This window comes from Myotis yumanensis, unplaced genomic scaffold (genome assembly GCF_028538775.1).
Source record: "Myotis yumanensis isolate MYYU_CA2020_CCGP unplaced genomic scaffold, mMyoYum1.0.hap1 SCAF_1, whole genome shotgun sequence".
NCBI classification, from domain to species: Eukaryota; Metazoa; Chordata; class Mammalia; order Chiroptera; family Vespertilionidae; genus Myotis; species Myotis yumanensis.
Genome location: NW_027223752.1, coordinates 189,624,662 through 189,650,996, shown reverse-complemented (window position 1 = coordinate 189,650,996; position 26,335 = coordinate 189,624,662). Strand labels below are relative to the sequence as shown.

General features: G+C 40.2%; 2 protein-coding genes across 7 annotated transcripts in view; one reads left to right on the top strand and one right to left on the bottom strand.

Annotated features, from left to right (window-relative positions):
* The window catches only part of BMP2K (BMP2 inducible kinase), a 134,824-nt gene extending 110,008 nt beyond the window's left edge, over positions 1-24,816 (top strand). For 3 of the 4 annotated variants that reach the window (XM_070394215.1, XM_070394207.1, XM_070394233.1), the window contains one exon: positions 17,971-24,816. In XM_070394215.1, coding sequence (XP_070250316.1) covers positions 17,971-19,406 — 1,436 coding nt within the window. In that variant the 3' untranslated portion in view covers positions 19,407-24,816. Of the gene's footprint in view, positions 1-14,583; positions 14,623-17,970 lie in introns of all 4 variants that reach the window. The other variant, XM_070394223.1, reaches the window with a different exon arrangement.
* PAQR3 (progestin and adipoQ receptor family member 3) overlaps positions 1-26,335 on the bottom strand; it is an 84,592-nt gene that overhangs the window by 40,017 nt on the left and 18,240 nt on the right. The window contains exons 6-7 of one of the 3 annotated variants that reach the window (XM_070394270.1): positions 26,198-26,317; positions 16,874-19,436 (exon numbers count right to left, since the gene is read on the bottom strand). In XM_070394270.1, the coding sequence (XP_070250371.1) occupies positions 26,244-26,317 (74 nt within the window). In that variant the 3' untranslated portion in view covers positions 16,874-19,436; positions 26,198-26,243. Of the gene's footprint in view, positions 1-16,873; positions 19,437-26,197; positions 26,318-26,335 lie in introns of those variants that run through there. The other 2 variants (XM_070394279.1, XM_070394254.1) reach the window with 2 other exon arrangements.

The following is a 26,335-nucleotide window of genomic DNA, read 5'->3' as shown; positions in this document are numbered from 1 at the left end:
ATCCTTTCTGATTGGTGTTTCCAGGTTCTTGGGATATATTCCTAGAAGTGGGATCACTGGGTCAAATGGGAGTTCCATTTTTAGTTTTTTGAGGAAACTCCATACTGTTCTCCACAGTGGCTGCACCAGTCTGCATTCCCACCCGCAGTGCACTGAGGGTTTCTTTTTCTCCACATCCTCGCCAGCACTTGCCATTTGTTGATTTGTTGATGATAGCCATTCTGACAGGTGTGAGATGGTACCACATTGTCGTTTTGATTAGCATCTCTTAGATGATTAGTGACTTTGAGCATGTTTTCATATGTCTCTTGGCCTTCCTTATGTCCTCTTTAGAAAAGTATCTATTTAGGTCCGTTGCCCATTTTTTGATTGGGTTGTTTAACATTTTCAAAGTAATTACCCAGTTAACAGTGTTGAGGACATTAAGATAGAGTAGGATCTCACTTTGGCATAAGTGGATTTTTGTGGGTTTGGTTATAATGGAAAAAATGAGTTTAATCTTGGAAAAGGGAAATGTATTGGGAGAAATCATACTATAGTAGAAGGTAAAGATTTTGTTTAATACAGAAGTAGGTAAAAGTAGGTTTATAGTTGTTCATATGGGAAAAAAACATGCAGGTTATGATAATTACAATAGATTTATTGTTTAATGTACTCGCAACTGTAAAACTACTTTTTACTCCTGTATATTCAAGGTAACTGTCAGCCATGTTCTTTGGTTCTGTTTCTTTTATTTCTCAAACAAGTTACATGTGTACTAATCATCACTACCATTTAAAAAAATACAAACAAGAGTGAACAACAACAAAAGAAACACTGATGAATGTAAAGCCTAGCTAAGAACTAGGTGAACCGATACCTGGGTGTTAGGCTATGCCATTCTGAAGGCGCCTTATCTCCAAAGCTAAGCAGTGTCGGTCCTGGTTACTACTTGGATGGGAGACTGGGAGACCCCTTGTGCCCTAGGTTTTTGTTTTGTTTGTTTTTTTAAAGAAAGAAATAGGTGTTCAGGATTTTTGGTGGACACATCAAGGCAGTGTTACACCTTTTCAACGTTGAGATTTGGTTATCCAGAAACTATAGCATAGTAACTGTCATGGTCCATAGTGTACATTTTACCATTTATTGACAAGAGTCTATATTCTTGTCATTTTCTGCTTGTTTTCTAATTATCTTTTTCATGAGTGAACTGACATTATTAATTGGGAAAGACAATTTACTGTGTCTATTTAATTAATCTGCATTGATGTGCTCCCTCACATTCTCAGTAGGCTAAACAAATGTTACTGCTTTAAAAAAAAAATTATGGTATCTCAAAATGGTCTCTCTAAGTTCTCAGACATAGTACTCAGTGACTTGAGATATTGATCTATTTGTGGCAGAAAGTCATTTCAGCATTAGCTTTATTTTCATACTCTAGAACAGTGGTTCCCAACCTTATTTTTGGCCATGCCCTTCCTAAGCACCTCTAAAATCCTGATGACCCCGTGACATATAATTCTTATTATTCAAAAAGTGAACTCCTCGTCATGTGGAAGAAGCCTAAAAGGCCCATTAACTTGGTCTAAACAAGCTTCCAAAGAACATGGCATCCATAAAAGAGAAAAATAAAGGAACGAAAGAACAGTTGAAGTACTGAGGAAGAAATCACTAAGAAATTATTGAAATAATAATAATATGAAGTGATATGAAAAATAGCAAATAAAGTTTCAAAACATACTAGAGAACTGAAATGCATAAATATGTCAATTTATATTTATATACTCTATATGAGGCCCCTAGAACCATAAGAAATGCAGAAAATTCACTGCTAATAACTCATTCTTGAATTACCCCCCTTAAAAATCAAATTGCCCCTCTCCTGTGGGGTGTGTGCCCCATGTTGGGAACCACTGCTCTAGAAGAAGATGTATAATGGATTTCAGGTTTTCACATGTCTATGCAACTTCTATGTTTTTTAAGAGCTTCTGAAGAACTCTGGGAAAAATAACTAGTAGAATCAGGAGCTAGTGTGAGTCTCAATGATTTGCCTTTCCCCTGGACACCCTTATTTTGGAGTTGGCCTAGGATTTTTGTAACTAGAAATATGCTCACTGATTTTTGAGCATATTTCTGTGTTTGAGCTTGATTGCTGCGTTTTATTTTGTGTTCTCTTTTTACTGTGAGTATTTAAAGTCTCTATTAGATTTTAAGCTTGTTGAGGCTTGGATATATGAATTGTCTGTCTTTGAATCCTGGGTAGTAGCCTGTCCAGTAACCACCTAGTAATATTTACTGGATGTATGAAAAAATTATGACTATCCCTAAAATTTGTACCCTTTAGTGTTAGGACAGTGCCCTTGAAAAATGCCCTTTAATATAAATGCTACCCTTCCAAAATATCTTTTCAGATTTAGGATTAATGAACATTGCAGTAGTTTGGTTATGAAAAATTGAGTAGATAGACTGGAAATAAGGAGGGAATGGTCATAGGAGAAATGTGCTGCCAGAGAGAGAAGAAAAGGCAATCACTTGGTTATGCTAGCATTGTTAATTTATATTCATCGGATCCAGAATACAAAATTAAAAATCTAAAAATAACCTAAAAATTGAACTCCACCCACACAAAATATAATCTATGCATTATCAAGCATAGAAATACTTTGTTATATATACTTTTTGAGTTAAAAAAAAAGTGGAGCGTTCATTTTCCTCTAATAGTGAAATAACTGAATCTACTGAAACAAAATGAATTCTTCATAAGCTTTTAGAAATTGGGAAAAGAAAAAGAAATTTTCTGTCCAATGAAAATATACTCTACCGAGCACTGTTGTTCCCTTGTTTTTTATGTATCCTATCATCAACTCATTTTTATTTAGCATTGTAAAATTCTTCCCAATTAAAGGTGGCTGTCATTTTCTCTTGTACCTGGTTACATATTTCATAGAGTTCTGCAGTCCGAATTGGTTGCTTTCAGTGCCTGCCACACATTTATCATGCTAGTATTTTCTTTTCTACACCAGGAGTCTTGGAAATTTCTGGTTCTCCTGTTTTTCTTTGTTGGTTTGTTAATAGAAGAACTCCTCTACTGATTTCTTGAGAATGTATGTGTGGGAGGAAAATATTTAAACTTTGCTGCCTAAAAATATCTTTTTTTCCTCCCTAAACTGGTGCTTGATAATTCTGTGTTGGTCATTTTTATCGTGAATTTTTGAGGCACTGCTTCATTGTATTTGAGCTAAAAAAACAAAAAGCAAAACAAAAAAATACCTATACTAGGGGAAAGCCTCAACTAGGGGAATGGCTGCTCCCTATGGCCCTAATCCTGGATTCCATACCCTCTGACACTTTGTGTACTCCAGGTCCACTATAGGTAGACAGCTGGCCTGTAGTTACACAGGTTGGTTCACAAAGACTCAACTTTCTGATTTTTTTTGGTGCCTTAGCTTATGATTCTACTTTCAGACTTTTAGGAAGATTCACTGAAGATAATGTTTTGGTAGACCATGTCTTAAAAAATGAATCAAATCTAGCTTTTCTTCTGCTTTTTAAACATTTCTTTATGGGCAAAATTAAAATTATTCATTTATGCAAAGTTCAATTATAGCAAGATTCTGTGTGGTGCTGTATGTGAAAGTAACAACTTATCCCATTAGTTGATATTGTAACTAACATGAATTATGTTTACCTGTTATGTCAGGCTACTACTAGTAAACTGATGTTAGGTTGGAACATCATAAAGAACATTGACTTTGAAGATGTAAAGCCCTGAGTATAAATCTTAGTTCTACCACAAATTAACGATGTGATATTGGGGGTTGCCTAATTTCTTGGGGGGAGGGGTTCTTTATCTTAAAATGGAGATATTAACTACTTCATGAGATTATTGAAAGGATTAAACAAGGGTATGTTATACAAACCATACATGTCCTCAGTTTTTGTTCCTAATGTGGCTGTTGTTGGTAGTGTTTTTTAAATAATATTTTTATTACTTACTACTAAATTCCAAAATCTTAGTGTTAAATAAGTTTTGCAGATGCTATGCAGTTAGTAGTAGTACAAAGTTCTAGTAATAATGAGCTAGTATTCTCAACTACTAAATAAAACCTTTAAACCTTAATCTGAGAAGCTCTGCACTACCAAGGACTATTTTAATACTGCCATTTCTATTTTTATTAAAGTAATAACTATCATTATTCACATAAAAATAATTAAAAGCATAGTATTCATCCCATCCTGAAGCCCATACATCTTTCCTTCTCCCCAAAGTATTGTTTTACAGTTAGTTACAAACATAGGGTCTATGGCTTTGTGAATTATTCTATAATTTGGACTACCTCATTTTAATAAACACACCTTCTGAAAAATCCTATATAATAAAAGCATAATATGCAAATGCAAATCAACCAACAGTGGAATGACCAACCACACTGACCACTAAGGGGCAGACGCCCAACACAGGAGCTTCCCCCTGGTGGTCTGTGTGCTGCCACAGGGAGAGCACCACTCAGCCAGAAGCCAGGCTTACGACTGGTGAGCCCAGCAGCGGTGGAGGGAGCCTCTGCCCCCTCCACTGCAGGTGGGTGGTAAGGAGTGAGGGGTCCCAGACTGCGAGAGCCCCGGACTGCGAGAGGGGTCAGGCATAAGCTGGCAGACAGACATCCCCCAAGGGGTCCCAGACTGTGAGAGGGTGCAGTCCGGGCTGAGGGACTCCCCACCCAGTGCACAAATCTCATGCACAGGGCCTCTAATTATATATATATATATATATATGTATGTATATCTCCTATATAATAAAAGGTTAATATGCAAATAGGCTAGACCTAATGGAACAACCGGACAGCTGGTAGCTATTGCGTGTGCTGATCACCTGGGGGCATATGCGGAACATGGCAGGTGTTGGCTGTGGCGGGATGATGGGGCAGGTGAGCAGGGGTGCCAGACCAAGGCGGGGCGCCAGTCACTGTCAGCAGAGTGAGCCTCTGGTGGTTTCTGAAAATTCTTTGCTCCTGCGTACCACAGTCCTGCCTCGCTCTTCCGCCTGCTGCTGACACTGGCCCCAAGTGCTCCGCGCTGTCAATGGGTGCGAGCGTGGTCAGTGCCAATAGCACATGGGAGCGACGGTGATGGGAGCAGGGCTGCTGGCAGACAGGTGACCAGGGGCTGTGGCGGGAGGGATGGGCAGGGGCGTGGAGAATGGGCCGAGACCTGCCCCTGTTCCTACTGCAGCCTTTCAGCCCACAGTTTCTTTCAAGGTGCACGAATTCATGTACTGGGCCTCTAGTAGTATATAAAGAATTTTGTTGCCATATAGACCATATGAATTATGTCACTAAAGTTTTAGATTTCTTACATTGCATTTCATTTTTAACTACTCTCCCAAACCCTAGACCCACTTCATAGGTTTCATTATCTAATAGGAAGTTAAATTGAGTTTAGGGCTGCAAAAAGTTCCATCATATATCCTATGTAATAAAACCCTAATATGCAAATCTACCGAATGTCAGAATGACCGGTTGCTATGACATGCACTGACCACCAGGGGGCAGATGCTCAATGCAGGAGCTACCCCCTGGTAGTCAGTGCGCTCCCACAGGGGGAGCACCACTCAGCCAGAAGCCAGGCTCACGGCTGGTGAGTGCAGTGGCGGTGGCAGGAGCCTCTCCTGCCTCTACCTCCACGGCAGCGCTAAGGACCTCTTGGTGGACATCCCCCAAGGGGTCCCGGAGTGTGAGAGGCTGCAGGCTGAGCTGGGGAACCCCCCCGCCCCCATAGTGCACGAATGTCATGCACTGGGCTTGTAGAAAATATTTGTTGTAACATAAACTATTATCAATTGTGAGTCCAAGTGCTGTGTCATTTTATAAGCCACTAGCGGCCTAGTGCACAAAATTCATACATTCGGGGGGTCCCTCAGCTCGACCTGCACCCTCTCGCAGTCCAGGAGCCCTCAGGGGATGTCCGACTGACAGCTTAGCATGCCTAAGCCAGCAGTCGGACATCCTTAGTGCTGCCGCGGAGGTGGGAGAGGCTCCCACCACCGTGGCTGCGCTCGCCAGCCATGAGCTGGGCTTCTGGCTGAGTGGCGCCCCCACTGTGGGAGTGCACTGACCACTAGGGGGCAGCTCCTGCATTGAGTGTCTGCCCCCTGGTGGTCAATGCATATCATAGTGACTGGTTGTTCTGCCGTTTGGTCAATTTGCATATTAGCCTTTTATTATATAGGATGGTCTTTGGTTGATTACCTCCCACCCACCCACCCACAATTGGGACTGGGGAGGGACCGTGGGAGGGCTCCAGGGCATGTCCAGCCAGTCTCACTCAATCCCTATTGGTTGGAGACCCCAGCAGCAAACTAAACTACTGGTTGGAGCATCTGCCCCCTGGTGGTCAGTGCATGTCATAGCGAGCGGTTGAGTCACCTTAGCATATTATTAGCATATTATGCTTTGATTGATTGAACAGATGACCGGACGACTGGACACTTAGCATATTAAGCTTTTATTATATAGGAGGATAATGAATTAGGTGTATGTTTTATAGCTTTAGATTGTAGTATATAATTCTTGAAGATCAAGAATTCTTCTAGAGTGTTAACAGTAATGATTACTACTTAGTGAATTCTATTGTATACATACAGTGGAAACAGACTCAGAGTCAATGACTTGCTTAAGGTTAGATAGTGAATAACTAGGAGTCTAGCTCTGTAATTCTAAACTCTGTTCTGCAAAACAAAAGTATTAAGTGGTCTGTTTTAAATAAGAATTTACAATGATATGAGTAACATATTAGAAATGTCAGTTTTATAGCATTTTTAATCTGGCTAGGAAATACTGTTCACAACTAGTATGATTGTCTTATACTTGGCCTTGTCACTCAGCCTGTCTTCAGAGAAATAGTGCAGATTTTGATAAAACCTTTTCTTAATCCTCTAATCCTCTAATATGCTGTATGCTGCCAATTCAAAGTGAGCTTTAAAGTCTTACAGCCTCACGTCCTCCCTTATATCATAGATGAGGAGACAACAGAAGGCATGTAATTATAATAGCAGTTTCAAGCCACTTATTCCCTATAATCTGAGCAAAGGAACATCAAAACAAAATTTCTTTGAACCTGGAAGCTTCTTATATGATTAAAATTGTACCACCTGATTTATAACTAAATGAACTGTCCTCTAAAAGACAGAAATCTGATTAGAAGAGTGGTAATATGAATAGTATGAGGCAAACATGTCCCACTCTCCACATTTTTGACATTTTTCTAAATATATTGAAATTTTTGGTATAGTTTATGAAGGTTCATTTACTGTGTGATTTAAGAATACATCATCTGCACTATTTTAACCAAATAACTTATATGCATAACCCATGCACACAGACAAAAGTTTGGTGAAGACCTGGGGTGGCTGGGTGTGAGGTGGAGGGAGTTAAAGGGGGAAAAAAGGGGGTCATCTGTAATATTTTGAACAATAAAGATAAATTTAAAAAATAAAATAGACTGGCAATAGCTAGCATCTTATTGTTTTCATGAAGTATTTGTTTAAAAGAATACTATATGAAAATCTGTGAAAATTGACTACAAATTTTTTTGTGTTTGGAACCTTCTTTTAGATTGTGTAAGACTATAATTTGACCACCTATAAATTTCCTTTTATGAAAACTCAAGCATGGAATAGATGAATTTATGTTCTTATATTCATTTGGCAGATTTATGGTTAGGAAAGCTTGTTCCTTGGAACCTCCCAGTTGTTTACCTGGGTCAGTCATCTTCCAGGTCATGGGGTTTCACAACTGTTGGTCAATGATAAGCTTCTCGTAGGCAGCAGTTGTCTTATTCATCTTTGTATGCCATCTGATACTGTGATGAATTACTAAATTATCAAAGTATACTCTGGTAATCTAATATCTTTCTCACTCTCACATGTACACACACTAATATTTAATAAGCTTTCAGTAAATAAGATGAATATTGTTTAAGGTTTAGCTCTCTCAGGTAAGTTCCATTATTTTCCTTATGTAGAGATGAAGTACCTGAGGTTATTTTTAGATGTTTATCTCCCATGGATTTTATAAAGTTGAGTATTCTTTCATTTTTGTATAGTGCTCCGTTTTAAATAAAAACACAATGGTACGAGTAACATATTAGAATATAGTATCTCTAGAATTAACTCTACAAAATACTCAAAAGGAATTGATTGTACAGTTCAACAAAACACTATTTTGATGAAATAGAAACAATACAATGCCCATTCTATTCATTGTTTTTGTTTTGTTTGTTTTTTTACTTTTCAGGCATGGCTTTAAAGGGGTTACTAAAGAAACGTAAGACAAGTCTGTGGTTGTATTTTGTAGGTGGTTAATGATATGCTATATTGAATGTTTGCTGCTGCTGATATCCTACTGATAGTTTGATTGTAGAATTTGCAGATGAGAGTTTTAAACTAGTGGCATCAGAAGAGAAGTCTCTATGGCCTTAATGGATGGCCCTAAACTTGGGCAAGTCATTTTCCCTAGTTTTAAATTCTTTATGTGTAAAAAGAGATTGGATTATATCTCTTAAACTCCATTCTTGTTTTTTGCTTTCAAGATATAGTTGAAGCTATGAAACAGGATTAAGTTCACCAATAGAAAGAAATGGAAAGAGAAAAGAGAAAGCAAAGGAATGAGCATTGGGAGGTAACAGTGGTAGGAAGTCATGACAGTGATCTGCCATGGAAGGCAAGTGGAGCAATTTTGAAGCTGTGGTTGATAAATTGAAGAGGAAAGATTATAGCAAACCTTAAAGAGCATTTTTACGTTATTGTGGGAGCCTCATGGTAGGGAGTTAGATAACGTGTGAAAAACCCTTGCAGTACTGCATTTGTGCACTTGACACTATTACTTACTATTCTCTCATGATTCATTTCTCAGTACCATTTGAAGTATATGGAAGTATATAGCAGGTCCTCCATAAATCATCATGAAATGATGGCATAAAACATTAGCAATAACAATAATACAGCCCTTTAATGAGTATCTGCAACGTGCCAGCACTGTTGTAAGTAGTGTATGTATAAGCAGTTTTCTCACTTTAATCCCTGCTACAACTCTGGGGCAGATATAGACAAAGTGAGACACAGTACATGATTCCAGATGAGAACAGCCCATCAAAGGACACTTTCATTTAGTCTCTGCTGATGAAGGAAGGGGAGTATTATATATCTATAATAATTTATACTAATAAAAGGGTAATACGCTAATTAGACCAGGTCGACTGGACATCTTCTGATTGTCCTGCCTGCCTCCCGGACAAAGCCATGGTGGCAGGGGCTGAGGCAGAGGCGGTTAGGGGTGGTCAGGCTGGCAGGGGAGGGCAGTTAGGGGCGGTCAGGCCAGCAGGGAGGAGCAGTTAGGGGTGATCAGGCCAGCAGTGGGGAGCAGTAAGGGGTGGTCAGGCAGGCAGGGGAGGGAAGTTGGGGTGATCAGGCTGGCAGGGGAGGGCAGTTAGGGGTGATCAGGCCAGCAGAGGAGCAGTTAGGGCCAATCAGGCAGGCAGGCAGAGGGGTGAGGGGCGATTAGGCAGGCAGGCAGGTGAGCGGTTAGGAGCCAGTGGTCCTAGATTGCGAGAGGGATGTCCGACTGCCGCTTATCCCCCAAAGGGTCCCAGATTGGAGAGGGTGCAGGCCAGGCTGAGGGTCCCTCCCCACCCCTTTGTGCACGAATTTCATGGACTGGGCCTCTAGTAAAAACAATATGCAAATTAGACTGGACATCCTTCTGGACATCATCCGGACAAAATCCTTCTGGACATCATCTGGACAAAGCCGGGGCTGTGAGGGGAGCCTGGGTCCCAGGTGCCTGCCAGCAGCTAGAGGGAAGCCCGGGTCCTGGGTGCCAGAGGGAAGCCAGTGCTGGCAGCCGGGGGAAGGAAGGCCTACTCTTGCATGAATTTCGTGCATCGGGCCTCTAGTACATATATAAATCCTCACCCAAGGATATGTTTTTTATTGATTCTGGAGAGAGAGAGAAAGAGAGAGAGAGAGAGAGAGAGAGAGAGAGAGAGAGAGAGAAACATTGATAGGTTGCCTCACACACACACTCCAACTGGGATTCAAACCCCCAACCTGGGTATGTGCCCTGACCAGGAATCTAACCTGTGACCCTTCGCTGCACAGGATGGCACTCTAGCCACTGAGCAACACTAGCCATGGCTGCTATATTTATGTATATTTTGTACAGACTGTTTTCAAATGATTAATTTTGTATTTCACTTATTTAGTAAATGTTTGTTATTTTACTAATAGTACTGAATAATTGACGCACTACTTTAATTAGCTTGGAACTACTATCTTGAAATTCTATACATGAGGTACATTAAGCCAGAAAGCAATGAGAATAAGTACCAGTTCTCTTGACACTTTAGTGGCTTCCATTGCTCTTTTTTTTTTTTCAATAGTTAACTAGGAATTTCCCCGAGAAATAGTACCATGTCACACAAGAAAATTTGAGACTTCACAACTCACCATTGCTGTTATTAATAATTTACCCAAATCTGCATGATCTATCTTAGCCACTCACCTTATTCTTAGGGTTTGGCTCTGATTGAATTTTGGCTGTTTCCAGCAAAAGATGAGGAATACTCAAAAAGCTGAAATTTTTACAATTTATAGTTTCAAGGCACAAAACAGAAATAAAGAATATCCTGACTAGGAGCCATCAAAATATCATTCTACTTTATTTAATATAACGAAGCCCTACATAGAATCAAATATAAAATTTGGTCAATATATGCCATTTTAAAGTCAATTAATAGAGAAAAGATGTAACTGTGGTAACATTCTAGATATTTGTTTATGCTTTAAATACATGTTCTTAGTATATTCCACATATTATATCTCCTCTTCTACCTACTTGAAAAACAGCCATTTTTATGTTAATAATAAAAATCTCAGCAAATACCGGGATTATTAGGATTTAGGATATATTGAAGTATAAGGCAATATTTAGGCTATCCTTGTGGGAAATTAACTCAAGCCAGTGAAATAAATATCCTGATTTAAATTTTGTAGTAAATCATAACAGCTTGGAAGAAGCAATTTGAAACCAGGAGCAAATAGTAGTAATATCTGAGCAGTTTTATTTATTTATTTTTTATTTTTATTTTTTTATTACAGGAATATGTTTAGGCAAAGAAATAGATTATAAAAGTTGATAGCATTCTTAGCTATGAAGTCACATTTTAAAGTATTGTACATTGTATAGTTGGTAAACAACATTATAACTTGTAATACTAATTTTGACAGTCTTTTAAGCCATGGGATAGGACTAAAAGCCTTAGAATGTATTGAAATAATTTTTATTTTTGTATAATTCCATTTCTTCCTCAATTTTTCTATAGTTTTACAGTGCAGAAGGACAATTAAGTAGATGGCTGTTACTACAGAAAGTAAAACCTTATCTAGGATTGTTGTAATATGTAGCCTGGAACTTACCTTTTCTTCAGCAGGAAGCACTGGAGAGAGAAGACCACCTATAAGTTTTGCTTATGGTGCTTAACACTTAAGTTGCTCTTAGCATGCTGTCAGAGGCCCATTGCTGCTCTTGCCTCTACTTCAATTGACGGAGTGGAAAGATGGAGAAATAGACATTTACACAATGTCAGAGTGAGTTGTGAGAATATGGGAGAAAAAAGGAATTTGGATAAATATTATTAATTACTTACTTTAATTTTATGAAGGGGAGGCAGTAAAAGAAATAAAACTAGTCTGTCTATGCAAACAGAAAATTTCCCTAGTTGTCCATACTTTATAGGGAGGTAATCTGCAACCGCAAAGATGGCCTAGATCATCGTGTGTGTCTTTTCTTGTTCTTCTTGAAAGCAGTCCTTTATAATTTCTTATACTGTGTGCTCAACTCTAGCTATTTAAAAATCAGATACACAGTTTCCAGGATCCAAAATGCATCCTTGTGGTATATGGACATATAATTATTTGCCTACTTAAATTTCTGGCCAATTCTAAAATGGACAGAACTACTGTGTGTGTGTGTGTGTGTGTGTGTGTGTGTGTGTATTTTTTAATGTATTTAAATTTTTTGCAACTACAGTTGACATGCAATATTATTTTAGTTTCAGGTATAAAATAGAGTGACCTGAATTACTCTTGAATTAGCCAAAGAATTGCACTCTCCTTCCCTTTTCCTCAGTCTTCCCTCTCATCTAGATTCATCTTCAACTACTGAGTCCAGAAAAGTTGCTAGGAGTTTAGAGTATAATGAATAAGATCGCTGAGTTTGGCTTCCCCCTGGAAATGACGATGCTAGTTATCTTTACCAAGTGTTTATTAAATTAAATGTCAGCCACTACTTTAAGTGCTTTCTTTACAACAGCCTTATGTAGTGGAACCTATTACATTGTTCCCTCAGAACATGGTAATGTATATATTCCCTCATTACATATGAGGGAACAGGGAGCATTCAGCTGTGATCTTGTCAGAGACTGTTACTGGGTTAACTTTATTAGCTGTAAATTATGCATAAAGGGAATAACAATAAATTGATAAAGTTAAATTGATTTAAAAAGCAGAGTTTTATTTTTTCCCCCCTCAAGGAAAAAGTGCATGTTTATGACTTTACTTAAGATGTTGAAAGATTAGAAACAGCCTAGAGCAGGGGTGGGCAAACTTTTTGACTCAAGGGCCACAATGGGTTCTTAAACTGGACCGGAGGGCCGGAACAAAAGCATGGATGAGTGTTTGTGTGAACTAATATAAATTCAAAGTAAACATCATTACATAAAAGGGTACGGTCTTTTTTTTTTTTTAGTTTTATTCATTTCAAACGGGCCGGATCCGGCCCACAGGCCGTAGTTTGCCCACGGCTGGCCTAGAGGTTCTACAGGTAGTTACATGTTGTATATATAGTGTTTTATCATGTTTCTATTAGAATTAATAATGGACTATTATTGCTACCTGTAAAGATGCACTGAAAATGGTAAGTGAAAAAACCCCACAAATTTATATCCTCAATGACAAATAAAATGATCTGTCTAGCACTTTATAACCAAAAAATGTATATCTCTATTAATACAACTTTGAAAGCCTGACAAAGGGCAGACAGAAGGAGAAGCTGACAAATGTGTTTGGCAAGCAGTGTTGGCCTGCCCGACCCATGTGGCTCAGTGGTTGAGCATCAGCCCATGAACCGGAAGGTCACAGTTTGATTTTGGTCAGGGCATATGCCCAGGTTGCGGGCTCAATCCCCAGTAGGGGGTGTGCAGGAGGCAGCCGATTGAATGTTTCTCTCTTACTGATGATGTTCCTCTCACATCAATGTTTTTATCTCTCTATCCCTCTTCCTTCCTCTCTCTAAAATCAATAATGTGTGTGTGTGTGTATATATAGCAGTGTTGGCCAATTGAGTAAAGGAAACAGGCAAATTGAAGGATTTCGTCCTACGTTAAATGTTCCAGAAGACCTTTAGGAACAAAACTGTGCCCTAGAAATGGAAATTTTCCTGTTAATTGAAGAATTTTGTCCTATGTTAAATGTTCCAGAAAACCCAGGGAACAAAACTCTATGCCCTAGAAATGGAAATTTTCCCAGAGAAGTTGTAGGGCAGCATTTTCCCAAAGTGCTATTGATAAAATTGTCTATAAAGGTTAATAGGTGTTACATGTAAATAAAAGTATAGTGAAGCAAATCTGGGAAATTTAGGTTTCATAAAATTAAACAGATTCTCTTGTGTAGGACTGAACAGCCCTTTACTGAGCATTTTCTAGGTGAGCAGCATTTCATAAACTCATCTCTCTGAGGCCACAGAGCTGCTCGGTTCTTGTTATGGGAACAGTTTCTGCAGAATATACTTTGGGAAACACACTGGAATGTTGCTGAAGGTGTGCATGAGCAGGCATGAGGCGTGCACCTTGTGGTTCCCTGTGGGTGGGTAAGTAGCCTGAGGAGGTAATAAGTTATAATGCATCTTAGAGGAAATTTCCCAAAGTGAGGGATGATTGCATGTCTTTGCCAGTACATCTTTTGCTTTTGAATAAAAATTCATGAAAATAAATTCTGTGGCTCACCTAAAAGTAATCTTTGTTTTTCATATCAGAAGTATGATGTATGGAGAAGGCAAACTGGAGACTCTGCATTTGATTTGGGTTTAATCTGTTAGGATTTAAGATAAGCCTGTTATAAATTTGTAAAGAAACAGCACGTAGCTCTTGGCTGGTTTTAAGGAACTAGCAGGTGAATAATGGATGAAGATCCTATTTGTATTTTAGTAGAACCTGATGGAATTCTCAGTGTCCTCTCTCCCCTCACGCAGCCTCACTAGATTGCCTGCCCACTCCTTGTTTCAAGATGCCAACCAATTGCAAATCCGACCAGAGCCAGTGCCGTTTTCTGTCTTCAGTGCATTGGAGCTCTTGGCAGCACCTGCTCAGCTGTCTGTTCCCTCCCCAGAAATGCTTGCCTCTCTTGGCCTCTGTAATGCTGCACTCACCTGGTTTGGGGCCTCTTCTTTGGCACTTTTCAGTTTGCTGTGCATGTTCCCCTGCCGATTTCTAAGTGTTTGACCCCTGAGGGCTCAGTGTTGGACCCTCTTTTCCTCTTCTGTCCCGTCTTCCTAGGTGGTTTCCGTCAGTGTGATTCTGCGTATCCTCTGCATGGTGAGGACTCCCAGATCTCTTTTCTCCACTAAAAACCAACCAGCGTGCTCAAGCCACAGACACCTGCTCTCGCTGAAATGTCTCACAGATACCTCAAGACTTGTGTCCAAAACCAGTTCCTGATCATGGCCTCTGTTCTCAGCTACCTCTTCACTCACTTGACTGCCTGCTAATGGCATTACCATGCAGAGTTCCCCTCTTCAGTTTCTTCTTCCATTTTTTTTACCCCGACACCACCATCATCAAGCCACCATCTCTAACCTGAAGGACCCCACTTTCCTCTTCCCTGACCCCCCCTTTGTTCCCTCTCTTCACTCAGTTATCATTGGAAATATCAATCAGAGCATGACGCCCATTTTAAATAAAGCCTGTGAAGACTTCTCACTACACAATTTAGAACCAAACTGAGCTTATGGCATATAGGGACCTGTACAGTGTGCTCCTTGCCCCGTTCCTCCCTCATGTTGTACGGTATCCCCTTGGCTCTCCATGCTGCAGCACAGTGGCCTATTCTCAGTCCCTTAAGCATACCAACCTCTTTCCTGAATTGGCCTCCACACATGCTGTGGCTTTTACTTGGAGCAGCTTTCTGCCTGTCCATGGCACGCTGGCCCCTGGTCACTGGTCAGTGTCTCCTCAAGAAGCCTTCACCAGCCATCCAGAGCAGGCTGGCGCCTCCCCTGCCCCAGGAGCACCAGACCATGTTCATTTTATTCACTAATTAATGACCAATGTATAAGAAAGTGCCCTATAAAACATTTTTGTTGAATCAAAAAATGTGAGTGCCTGATTCTGAGCTAAAACATCTCCAAATGTAAAGGGTTTATTGTCTATGTAACTCTCTTTTTCTGAGTATATCGAATATATATGTGTCCATATTTGTGAGCTCAGAGTATTTGTTTCATTCAACAAATATTGATTCAGCACAGTGGTAGGGTAGAGGTAAATGATAAATAGGCTTGTGTCTGAGAGCTCATAATCAAGTGGGAAGACAGACAAGTAAACACATCATTGTAATACAGTACAATAGGTACTACAAGTAAGGCTTGTACTAAGGTCATCAGAAACACCAAAAACAGGCATTATTCAAGGGGTGCCTCCAAAGGGCTATGACACAGGCTGGGTCTTGAAATACAGCCAGGCCCACTAGGCAGGTCAGGTGGGAGTGGGAATGCTAGAAGGACATACTGAGGTACGGTATTAAATGGTTGAGAGATGTTAAAATAGCAGAGTGCTCCTGGTTCCTCAGGTTTTGATAGCAAATGTTATGAGGTTGGATAGCAAGACAGCTAAAAAACAAACAGAAAACCCCACTTTACCCAAATCTGTTCAGTTACTGAGTTTGAGTGGGGAGAGGCTGAGTGGCTATAATGAAGAAAATTCATGGGAGACATCTGGGTCCGAGGCCAAAGTCAGGTCCAAGCAGAGAACGGCCCCTTTGTGGGCTCAGGGTGGGACTTTAGAGCCACTGAAAGGTTTTACACAGTAGCTACAGGATGAGAGTTTCGGAAAAGTGCTTCTGGTGACAGGAGAAGAGCAGAGTGAGGATGTGGGGCTGTAGGCAGGCGGGTCAGAGGCTGAAGAGCTGCTAGATGAGAGACAAGGAGGGGATGAAATGGCAGAGGGAGAGGAGGGAACGGGTTCAAGAGATTTTAAAAACACGATTTGGTGGGAAGAGGGAAAATTATTTCCAGATATCTGCTGGTTTGTAGAACTAGGTAGATGGAAATGTTGTGCAGAGGGCATTTAGAGGGAACTGGTGAGGAGCCCATTTTCAGAGGAAAGGTGATTCCTTTTGAAATTGCTGATTTTGAAGTAATAATAGGATACATATTCATAAGTGTGAGATGAATAAGATAGATAGGTATTCATGGTATTAGAGATCCAGTCATTATGGTGCATGTGACAGTTAACATACATTAGTTAAGACCCAGGGGAAGCCATGCAGACGGAGAAGGACAACCAAGGACAGGACCCTGGGGAACGTGCATGTTTAAGGAGATGCCACTGGAGGAGAAGTCTCTACAATTATGACCAAGAAAGAATAGTTAGAGAGGTGGGAAGACAGCAGACCTGACTTTCAAAGAGAAGGACATAACTCAGAGGTGTCGTGTGCCATAGGGGCACCATGTTACCAACGGGAAAGCAATAATTCTTCCATCATAAGCAAATTATTTTTATGACTGCAGATTAGACTTCCAGCCCTCACTAATTATTTTGAAAATATGTGATTAATCAAAGGAGGGGAAAGGGTGAATAGGTATGTGGTTGGATCAACTCAATTCCGTCTCTACCTCTGGAAAATCAGCTCAGTACACCAGCATATTGGGATGGCAGTATATTTTCATGTAAACTAATAGACTATATCTTCATTATATACAATGACGTTGTATAGCACTCTGGTGCAACTTTATTACTGATCATACAGTGACCGTTAACATTTTTTCATGGGTGGCATATGCTTTTAATGTGATGTTTACTAGTATAGAAATGATAAAGGGAGCTGTGTCATCTGGAGAAGGCAGATGCCCTTGGTACAGCTCAGTTCAGAGCCTGGTCCTTAGCTTTGGTCTGGCTAAGGGGATGCATTCCATGTTAACCCGACTCCTACGATACTAGTTTACACACACACAAACATACACACACACACACAAAGGAATGTCAATTAAGAAAATTAAAGTGAAACACATAATTGAGCAGACAAGCTATTCATGCTTGTTGGTATCTCTATATTCATTCAAACTTTATAACAATGAAACATAAGCAAAAGGTTGGTAAATATAAGCAGGTAATTGCAGGGGCAGTTGTCTGAATAATCTTACTTTGAAAGTGGGAGAAGAAGATCTGCTTGTGTACTGTATTCAGAGTTCTATGCCAGGTATAAATAAAAGTTATCTGTAGGTGAGGGCCAGAGATGAGTAGGTGGCATGTAGGGACAGAGACAAGTAAGTCTGTCTGCTCTGAAGGACCTGACCATCCAGTCAGTGGATGGTCAGGACAAGTGGCATTCCCTGAGCCTAACTGACCTTATATCTTACTCTAACAGTGGTTCTCAACCTGTGGGTTGCGACCATCGGAAAACACATATAGCATATCAGATATTTACACTATGATTCATAACAGTAGCAACATTACAGTTATGAAGTAGCAACAAAAATAATTTTATGGTTGGGGGTCACCACAACATGAGGAACTGTATTAAAGGGCCGCGGCATTAGGAAGGTTGAGAACCACTGCAAGAGAACTGGTATGAAGGATTTGGAATGCTTTGTGTTAGTAAATATTGTTTATTGCAAATGGTTTTGAAATGCATTAGAATTCTAAAAGCATTTTTCTTTGAACCTGCAGGTTCTCCTGAAAAGAAAATCGAACATTCATCCACGAATCAAGAAACTAGCCCTGCAAGCCCTATGAAGAGTAGAAAGACAAGTATAGTGTCAAAAGACCACCGGGCTGGGAAGAAAACCTCAGAGAATTCATCCGTACAGGGTCAGGTGCAGAAGGGAAATGACGAATCTGAAAGCGATTTTGAATCGGATCCCCCTTCTCCTAAGAGCAGTGAAGAGGAAGAACAAGAGGATGAAGAAGTTCTTCAGGGAGGACAAGATTTCAACGATGATGATACTGAACCGGAAAATCTGGGTCATAGGCCTCTCCTCATGGACTCTGAGGATGAGGAAGAGGAAGAGAAACACAGCTCTGATTCTGATGATGAACAGGCCAAAGTCAAGTACAGTGCTGGGAGCCCTGCCTACAGAGACAAACCCGGCAGTGGACCAGTCCAAGATCGGAATGCAGCACTCCTCAGCTCACCCCAAGTGCCCTCTACTGCAGCAGTGGAGACTCCCAAACAGGAGTTTGATGTGTTTGGCGCTGTCCCCTTCTTTGCAGTGCGTGCTCAACAGCCCCCGCAAGGAGAGAATGAGAAGAGCCTCCCTCAGCAGCCCTGTTTTCCTCCTGTGGGACTGGAGCACGAGGAATTTGACGTCTTCACGAAGGCCCCCTTTAGCAAGAAGGTGACCGTCCAAGACGGTCATGCCGCGGGGCCCGAAGCACAGACTCTCCCTGGTTGTCCCAAAAGTGTAGATATATTTGGCTCTACTCCGTTTCAGCCCTTTCCCACGTCCACAGGCAAAAGTGACAGCCACGAGGACCTTTTTGGCCTCGTGCCCTTTGAGGAAATAACTGGGAGTCAGCAGCAAAAAGTCAAACAGCGTAGCTTACAGAAACTATCTTCTCGCCAAAGGCGCACAAAGCAGGATTTATCCAAAAGTAACGGGAAGCGGCACCACGGCACGCCGACCAGCACGAAGAAGACGGTGAAGCCTACCTACCGCACTCCAGAGAGGGCCCGCAGGCACAAAAAGGTGGGCCGCCGCGACTCTCAGAGCAGCAACGAGTTCCTAACCATCTCAGACTCCAAGGAGAACATTAGCGTTGCGCTGACTGATGGGAAGGACAGGGGGAATGTCCTGCCTCCCGAGGAGAGTCTGTTGGACCCGTTTGGGGCCAAGCCCTTCCATCCCCCAGACGTGCCATGGCACCCTTCCCACCAGGGCCTGGGCGACATCCGTGCTGACCACAACCCTGTGCTGCCCGGGTGGCCAAGACCCAACTCACTCCATGGGTCCTTTCATAGTGCAGATGCATTGAAAATGGATGACTTTGGTGCGGTGCCCTTTACAGAACTTGTGGTGCAGAGCGTCACTTCACCTCAGGCCCAACAGCCCCAGTCCATCGAATTAGACCCATTTGGTGCTGCTCCATTTCCTTCTAAACAGTAGAGACTTCTGATGGACTCTTGGTGTTAACCCCTGTTTCAAAAAAGGATGAATAGTTTTATGAATTTGAGAGAAAATTGATTTGTATAGCTTTTTTTTTTTTTAAATTAAGGTCGGGAGCTGTTTGCACCTAAGGCAACCAAGAACTGCTTAATTACATCAATGGTGGTTTAAGGCTCAGAAGATTCCATTGCTGTGCTAATGTCTTGATCAGTTATGCGGTAGGCAGCTTTTATTCCTTCAGCATCTTTGTTATCAAGACTTCGTTTCTTTATTGGTGTAGACAATGCAGCATCCATCTCATACTCAGGTAAATGTGAGAGCTGTTCCTTATTGGATTTATAGTCTGAAAGTAGGGTCAGCTTTCCTCTTGCGAGTGTTTGCAACCTTGCACAGATTCGGAAAACATTCTGGTGCAAGTGGTTCAAGACCTTCAAGCCTAAGAGCCTTCAAGTAAGGAAACATGGCAGGACCATATTTCTCGAGCAGTTTATTGTTGACATCCATAAATTTCTTTATCTCATGACCAACTCCCAGTAGGAAGCTTGCATGAGACATGCCTTCATGGACAAAGGACTTAATAGTGATGTAGGGAGTCATTTCAAATGATGCAGTTAATTTTACTTGGGCTACAAATGCACGTTCCCCTAGGTCCAACTCTCGCATGTTCTTGGATGTCTAGTAAGCCCCATAGCAGGCTTACATCTCATCCTCTGCTGGAGAGCGATGAGGCTGCCTCTCCAAAGTCCAAGGAGGTGTACAGGCCGATAATGTGTGGTGTAACTCCGGGCCGGACTGTAGCAAACAGCATTAACCTCCTTCTGATTTGCTCAACAGGATTTTGCTGAGGCTTTCTTACTGAATGGTACATTAAAGACAATGCCACTTTAATGTTCTTGTACTTCCCTTCACCAGTCACCTCAGCGTTGTCAACTATCCATGGGGCTAGGTTACCATCTTGGCTTGGAAGACCTCTTGTTCCCATGATGTACTCATGAATCTGGGGAACTGCATCATGCAATTGGGGAAAGGTTGCTAGAAGTAGTGCCAGCAAAGCTGCCGTGACACCACATAGAACCCGCTGAATAACCCGCACTGGACTTGCTAGTACGGTCACAGCTGACAGGATGACCAGTCTAGAAGGGGGAATAGCCAGAAGCTGAAGGCTACCACCGGGCATTTCCATAGAATCCGCCATTGTGTACTTGTATAGCTCTTTATATCATTCATTCTTACAATTCACTCAGAAGAGGTGATTTTTAAATAAACCAAATCGCAAAAGGAAGTATCTCCACAGGGTAGTGACTCGGTGTCTCTTCCAGGCGGGAAGGGGGAGCTGCTTTGGAAGCTCTGGCCCAGGGTTCCAGCTACTGACTTGGCGACAGCACTGAAATCCAGGGGATGCATGTGGCCTGGCTCCAGATGTGCGGGAGAACCGCGCTGTTATTTTTGTACCAGAATGTCATGTTTGTGTGCCCATCCAGGCTCATTCCAGAACCCAGCATTAAAGCCAAGGCTGTCTGTACACACACAGGCTGCACTTGTGGATTTTTTAAGGGTCTCTTCTAATTTCCAACAGTAAAACAGAATCCTGTCTTCACAAAGAATCAGAAGTTTATTTTCTGGGGAATGCAGAGATTTTAATCCTTCTACCATTCTCTACAAAGCAGAGCCAGAAATAACTATTGTGCCTAAAACTTTCATTTTTAAAAACAAGTGCCATTAATATGGAATATCTACGTTGAAGCCTAGAACAAAAACTTGATACCTGATGTGTGCAAAATGTAAAAGAAAAAATGATATAGAAGAGAGAAAAAACAGTACTTGAACATTTAATGTTCCGCTTTTGAATGGCTTCTTGCTCAAAACTTTTGTTTTCACATCCCTAATAAAGGAGATTATTGGAAAATGGTGTGAGGAGACAAGGATTATATAGATTTTTTATTTCAGAAAAAAAAGCTGTAGCTGAAACCCTGAGTTTTTAAAACGTTTACAATATAAAATCATGTATATAATAACATACTTTATTAAATTACCACCAAATATTTCCCAGGTCAAGAGCGACAGTTTCTTTCATTAGGTTTGGGGCGGTGTGTGTGTGTGGGGGGGTTGTAATGAAGTGCACAGAACAGTGAGAGCCCCAAGCCTTATGGGCAGGACTCGGATCCTGCTGCGAACCTCTGCCCTCTGCGGGGTTGACCATCTTACACTGGCTACATAGTAGTAAAAGGTATCAGGTGATGAGGAACTGGTGTCTTAACTCTGCTAGTTGATTGTGTCTTTAATGAAAAGAACTCAGCTACCAAATTGCCTTTTTTTTTTTTTTTACACCATAAATCCTAATTAGAAACTTGAGATTTTATAGGAACTAATAAGATAGAAATTAAATATATGAATTAATGTGTCTTCAAGTATTTTAAATTATAATTAACTGTCTCCTTCACTATCAAATTAACATGTAGAAGTTTCTGTGAAAGCTATTCACAGAAAGGGTGGAAACTTGTCAACTGGTACTCACCTTGATTGCTATATTTTAAATTCTCTTTGAACCCAGTTAAAGTGTATTTTATGAGTAATCTTATTAGAATCTCTTAATGATAGTGTCCCAGTTGGGATGAGCTATTTGCTTGTTTTCACAGTTCTAAACTCGGGAAGCAGCAGAGTATATGTAACTAGACCATATATTCATTTTTATTGCCTTTTTTTTTTTTTAAACAGAATCAAATTTGTGGACTGATAGGGAAGCAATATGTGAATCACAGTTAGCAGAGGCAGATCAAGCATCACATTACTGCTTAAGAGCTGCACTTTGGAGCCCAACTGTACCAATACTTGTCCTGTGTGTGCCAAAGGCAAATATGTTTGCACCTTTTTTTCTTTCTGATTCTCAGGTTGAGTAATACTGCTAATCCAAATGTTTAAGTAGATGTTCTTTAAAACTTTACAAAGTAGATTCACGGGATACTTTATTTTAAAAGTGAGGAGTTAATGATTACATATAATAAATTCATGAACTACCGTAGGTTTGTATCAAACAGAAGAAATTTTTAAAAATGAAAATCTGTTGGTTGATGTGTACCCAGTGTGCTTCTTTGACTGTTATAGCCCTTGGCCTTGGTCTCTGCTAGACCTCAGGAGTTCTGTGATTTAGAAGGGGCAGCGGATGAATTAGTGTGGTCTCCATGGGATATAAACATGAAATTCTAGTCTCTCTCTGATACTAAGGCCTTGCTTACATTTGCTTTTCATGAAGCCCAACTGAGGTGGCTCAGTGGTTGAGTGTTGATCTATGAACCAGGAGGTCATGGTTTGATTCCTGGGCAGGGAACATACCCAGGATTGTGTATCAATACAATGAATATTTTTAAGTGACTTAGACTCTGGGTTATAATGTGGATAAATTCTAAAGAAACAACTTTGACATTGTTTAAAATATTTACATTTTTAAGTTTCTTATGTTACAGCCCAGTGACTTTCCTCTACAGATTATAGTTCAGAAGAAACACTTAGGGATTCAATGGGGGACCCAGTGGGCTAGAAATGGGGAGTCCTTTGTTGGAGGAGTAGAGGCATTTTCCCCAGCTGTACAGGATGAGGGTTGCTTTCCATTTTCAGTCATCTCCTCCCACTGCTGTTAGGATGTACATACAGCTCCATACAGCTGATACCCAGCTCATTCATTCCCTTGTGAGAATTATGAAAATAAATCTCCCAAAGCATGTGAAAAAGTTTGACACACACTTGGCACACAGCACGCAGTGAAAGTTCGGCTCTATTATGGGTGGTCCAATTATTGTTTAGGGAAGGAAAGTTGAAATTATATTCTTATTAATCAGGTGTGCGTTGTGCTGTAGCATGTTAAATAGTTATAACTCTAAACCTGTAATACTTGAACAAACATCACTAAGGGAAGTAAAATATGAAGCTAGCAAAAATCTGAGGCCAAAGTTATTTCTGCCCTAACAGCTTTAATCATGCTTGTTGATTTTGAATAATCTTTCTAAAAGTGGACCATTTGCTTCATTATTTTAATAGTATCACTTCAAAGAATGTATCTGTTAAGACGCTAACGTTGCTTGGTATAAATGTTGGGTGGAAGAGGAAAGGTTGTAGGCTGGATGCAAGTTTAACTGACTAGAATATTTATGCAAAAGGATCAGTCTGGGAAATGGTGTAATTGTTCCACTGACCCGCCCGTGTGTGTGTGTGTGTGTGTGTGTGTGTGTATTTGGGCACAGTTACAACATTATTTGGGACTGTAGATAAATGTTCCCTTTGACTCTACCCTGCTTATTGTTTAACAGTGATGAGTCTTGTCCTGATCTTGCTGGTGGAAAATACCAAGGTGAGCCCCCTCTTCTGCTCTGATAGTCACCAGGCAGGGCAATTTTCACTACTCAGCTGCTCTGCTTGGTCCTCTTAGGTTTGGTACTTCATATAAGCACTGATAGAAGGTACATGTGTATTGGTATCACTAGTCCTGAGGAGTTTGGGTACATTCATTTTCATATATATAGAATGTGCAGTACACCTTTGTTTTCTTTTCTTTTTAAGCAAAATTACTCATCATTTTAGGTTCAATCTTGAGCTGAGAGATCTACTGTGAGAATGAGATGGCATACTTACTGTGAGAATAACATAAATGATAGTTTATTTGAAAACTTTTATACACACTGGTGTTTATATATTAAGAGAAATATGTAAACACACATGCACATGTCTCTTCAGTAGAGTTAATGTGAATTTATCAATTTTAAATGGAATTGCAACCACAATCATTACTAAAAGAACTTTCACTCCTAGTGAGGGTTTACAGAAGCCACTAAAAGAATATGGTAGACAGAGGAAAATGCAATGGGTCATCATTTGGGGTGATTTTTATTTAAAAACTGATAGTGCTATTTTTGAAATAATTGTTTTTATTCCTAGCTCTTTTTGTGATTGAAAGTCATCTATAGTAAGCAGTATGGTAATGAACTACTTTTTAATTGCTGGCAAACAGCTTTAAGTGCACTTTCTTTGATTACATTTCCATTTTTTTGTTAAACTTGAATTTTCTGAAGCCTTTTATGTACCACTAAGCAAATAACTTTTATTAAGCCTGAGTTACATCTTTATTATATTTCTAATAGTTACAAAATGTACTTTCTATGGTAACTTCAAATATAGCTGGGAAACTGTTATGAGATAGTACCAGTTGCTTTTATTTTCTACCTTTATCTTATTAAGCACTAACTGATTTTACTACTTTGTCTTGACATTGCTTATTCTTATCGACTGAATTTCTGTCCCCCATTCACTTTGTTTTGTTTGAAATTTAAAGTTATTTTCTTATTGTATTTATCATACCTGTTTTAATAATCTGCTTTCTTTAAATGCAATAAATCTCAAATGGATTGCATATTCTTTATAATCAGTGACTTTGGAGTTTTTCATTATTTGTCTTATTGAAAACTTTGGTTGTAAACTTTATTCACTTATTTCATTCACACCACAGACATTAAGCACTATGTACCAGCTAGTGAAAGAGAAAAATGAATAGAATTGGATCTCTAGGTTCACAGTTTAGGATTCAAGTAAGAAAACCCATTGTGACATGGCATTTTTGCAACAAAAATACTTAATAGCACAATTTCTTCAGGCATTACGATTACAGATACTTAAGATGAAGATGAAGCAAAAACATAGGACTTTGAAGTACCTTGTGAATATTTGGCATAGTTTATGCATTATGTTTAATTTTTTAAACTCTTTAAAAACTGGTAACATACATAACTTACAATTTGGTTAAAGAAAATATTGTACTCCTTGGTTATGTCAGAAAAGAGGCTTTTTCAAGATAAAGAGAAAAACCTATTTATTGGATTGCTGGACTCACTTTGGCATCAGTGTCGCAATATGTATTAGCTTAGGTATTTATTCCACAGCCTGGAGTCTTTAGAGAGGTGGCTTTTGGAAAGATTTATCTTGTTTGTTATGAATGGACTTTTTTGTTGTTGAAGTAGTAACATTTATCTCAAGTTATGTGGAAAAGTAAGGGCTTTGTGTCTTTTTAATAAATGGTACAAAGGAGCAAAATATCACGTTAGAAGTTATATTAAAAAAGAACTGTGGAATGTACCATTGTTCAAGTTCAGTTATAGTTAACTTCTTTAGAGACAAATACATGCCGCAATTCGAGCTGCCTGTATGGAACAGCTAGTCCCTTTGTAGGGAAGTCCGGCTCCAGCATCCTATGTGAGATGTGGTGAATAGTGTCATATGGAAGGCATGAGCATCTGAGTTTTGTGGCGCATTTAAAAAGTAGTTCACTTTTGCTTCAGATGCTTGACACCATTGAAATTACAGCTCTGTTCTGTAGTGTTTTTGATCCCAGATTTATAGAGCAGGACTAGATCCTGTGTGGCTATCAGTCCTGCCCTCTGAAGACAGAAGTTTTACTCTTCACCCGAGACCCCTACTGCTACCCCTTCTCCCTTCTGAAAACAGTAAGTTTCCATTTTGGATCATTATCTCCCTACCCTACTGAGGAAGTATGGTATAGAATTTCAGTAGCATCTGTGCCTCTTCCATATAAGTAGTTATTGTGATAATGCATGCAGAAGACACTTCTGCCCCTCGTCTACTAGCTGAGCTGACTCTTCACATTCTTCAGCAGGGGTGGAATGACCTGAAGTGAGGATTTGGGGTGGATGTGGACCTACTCAGCTCAGCAGTTGGCAGGCATCCAGAAAGCAGGCTTTGCCCCTTGACATTTAATACAGGACAAAGGGAATATCTAGGTAGGTACCTACCTGCCAAACAGAGAGTTGTACAGCTCTGTGCCAGTCAATCACAGCCTTAAAATCGGTTACTTTGTCCAGGTGGGGGGTCATAAGGTGTGATAGATACTCCCTGACTCTTCGATCCTGGTTCTAAAACATGATTTTGAA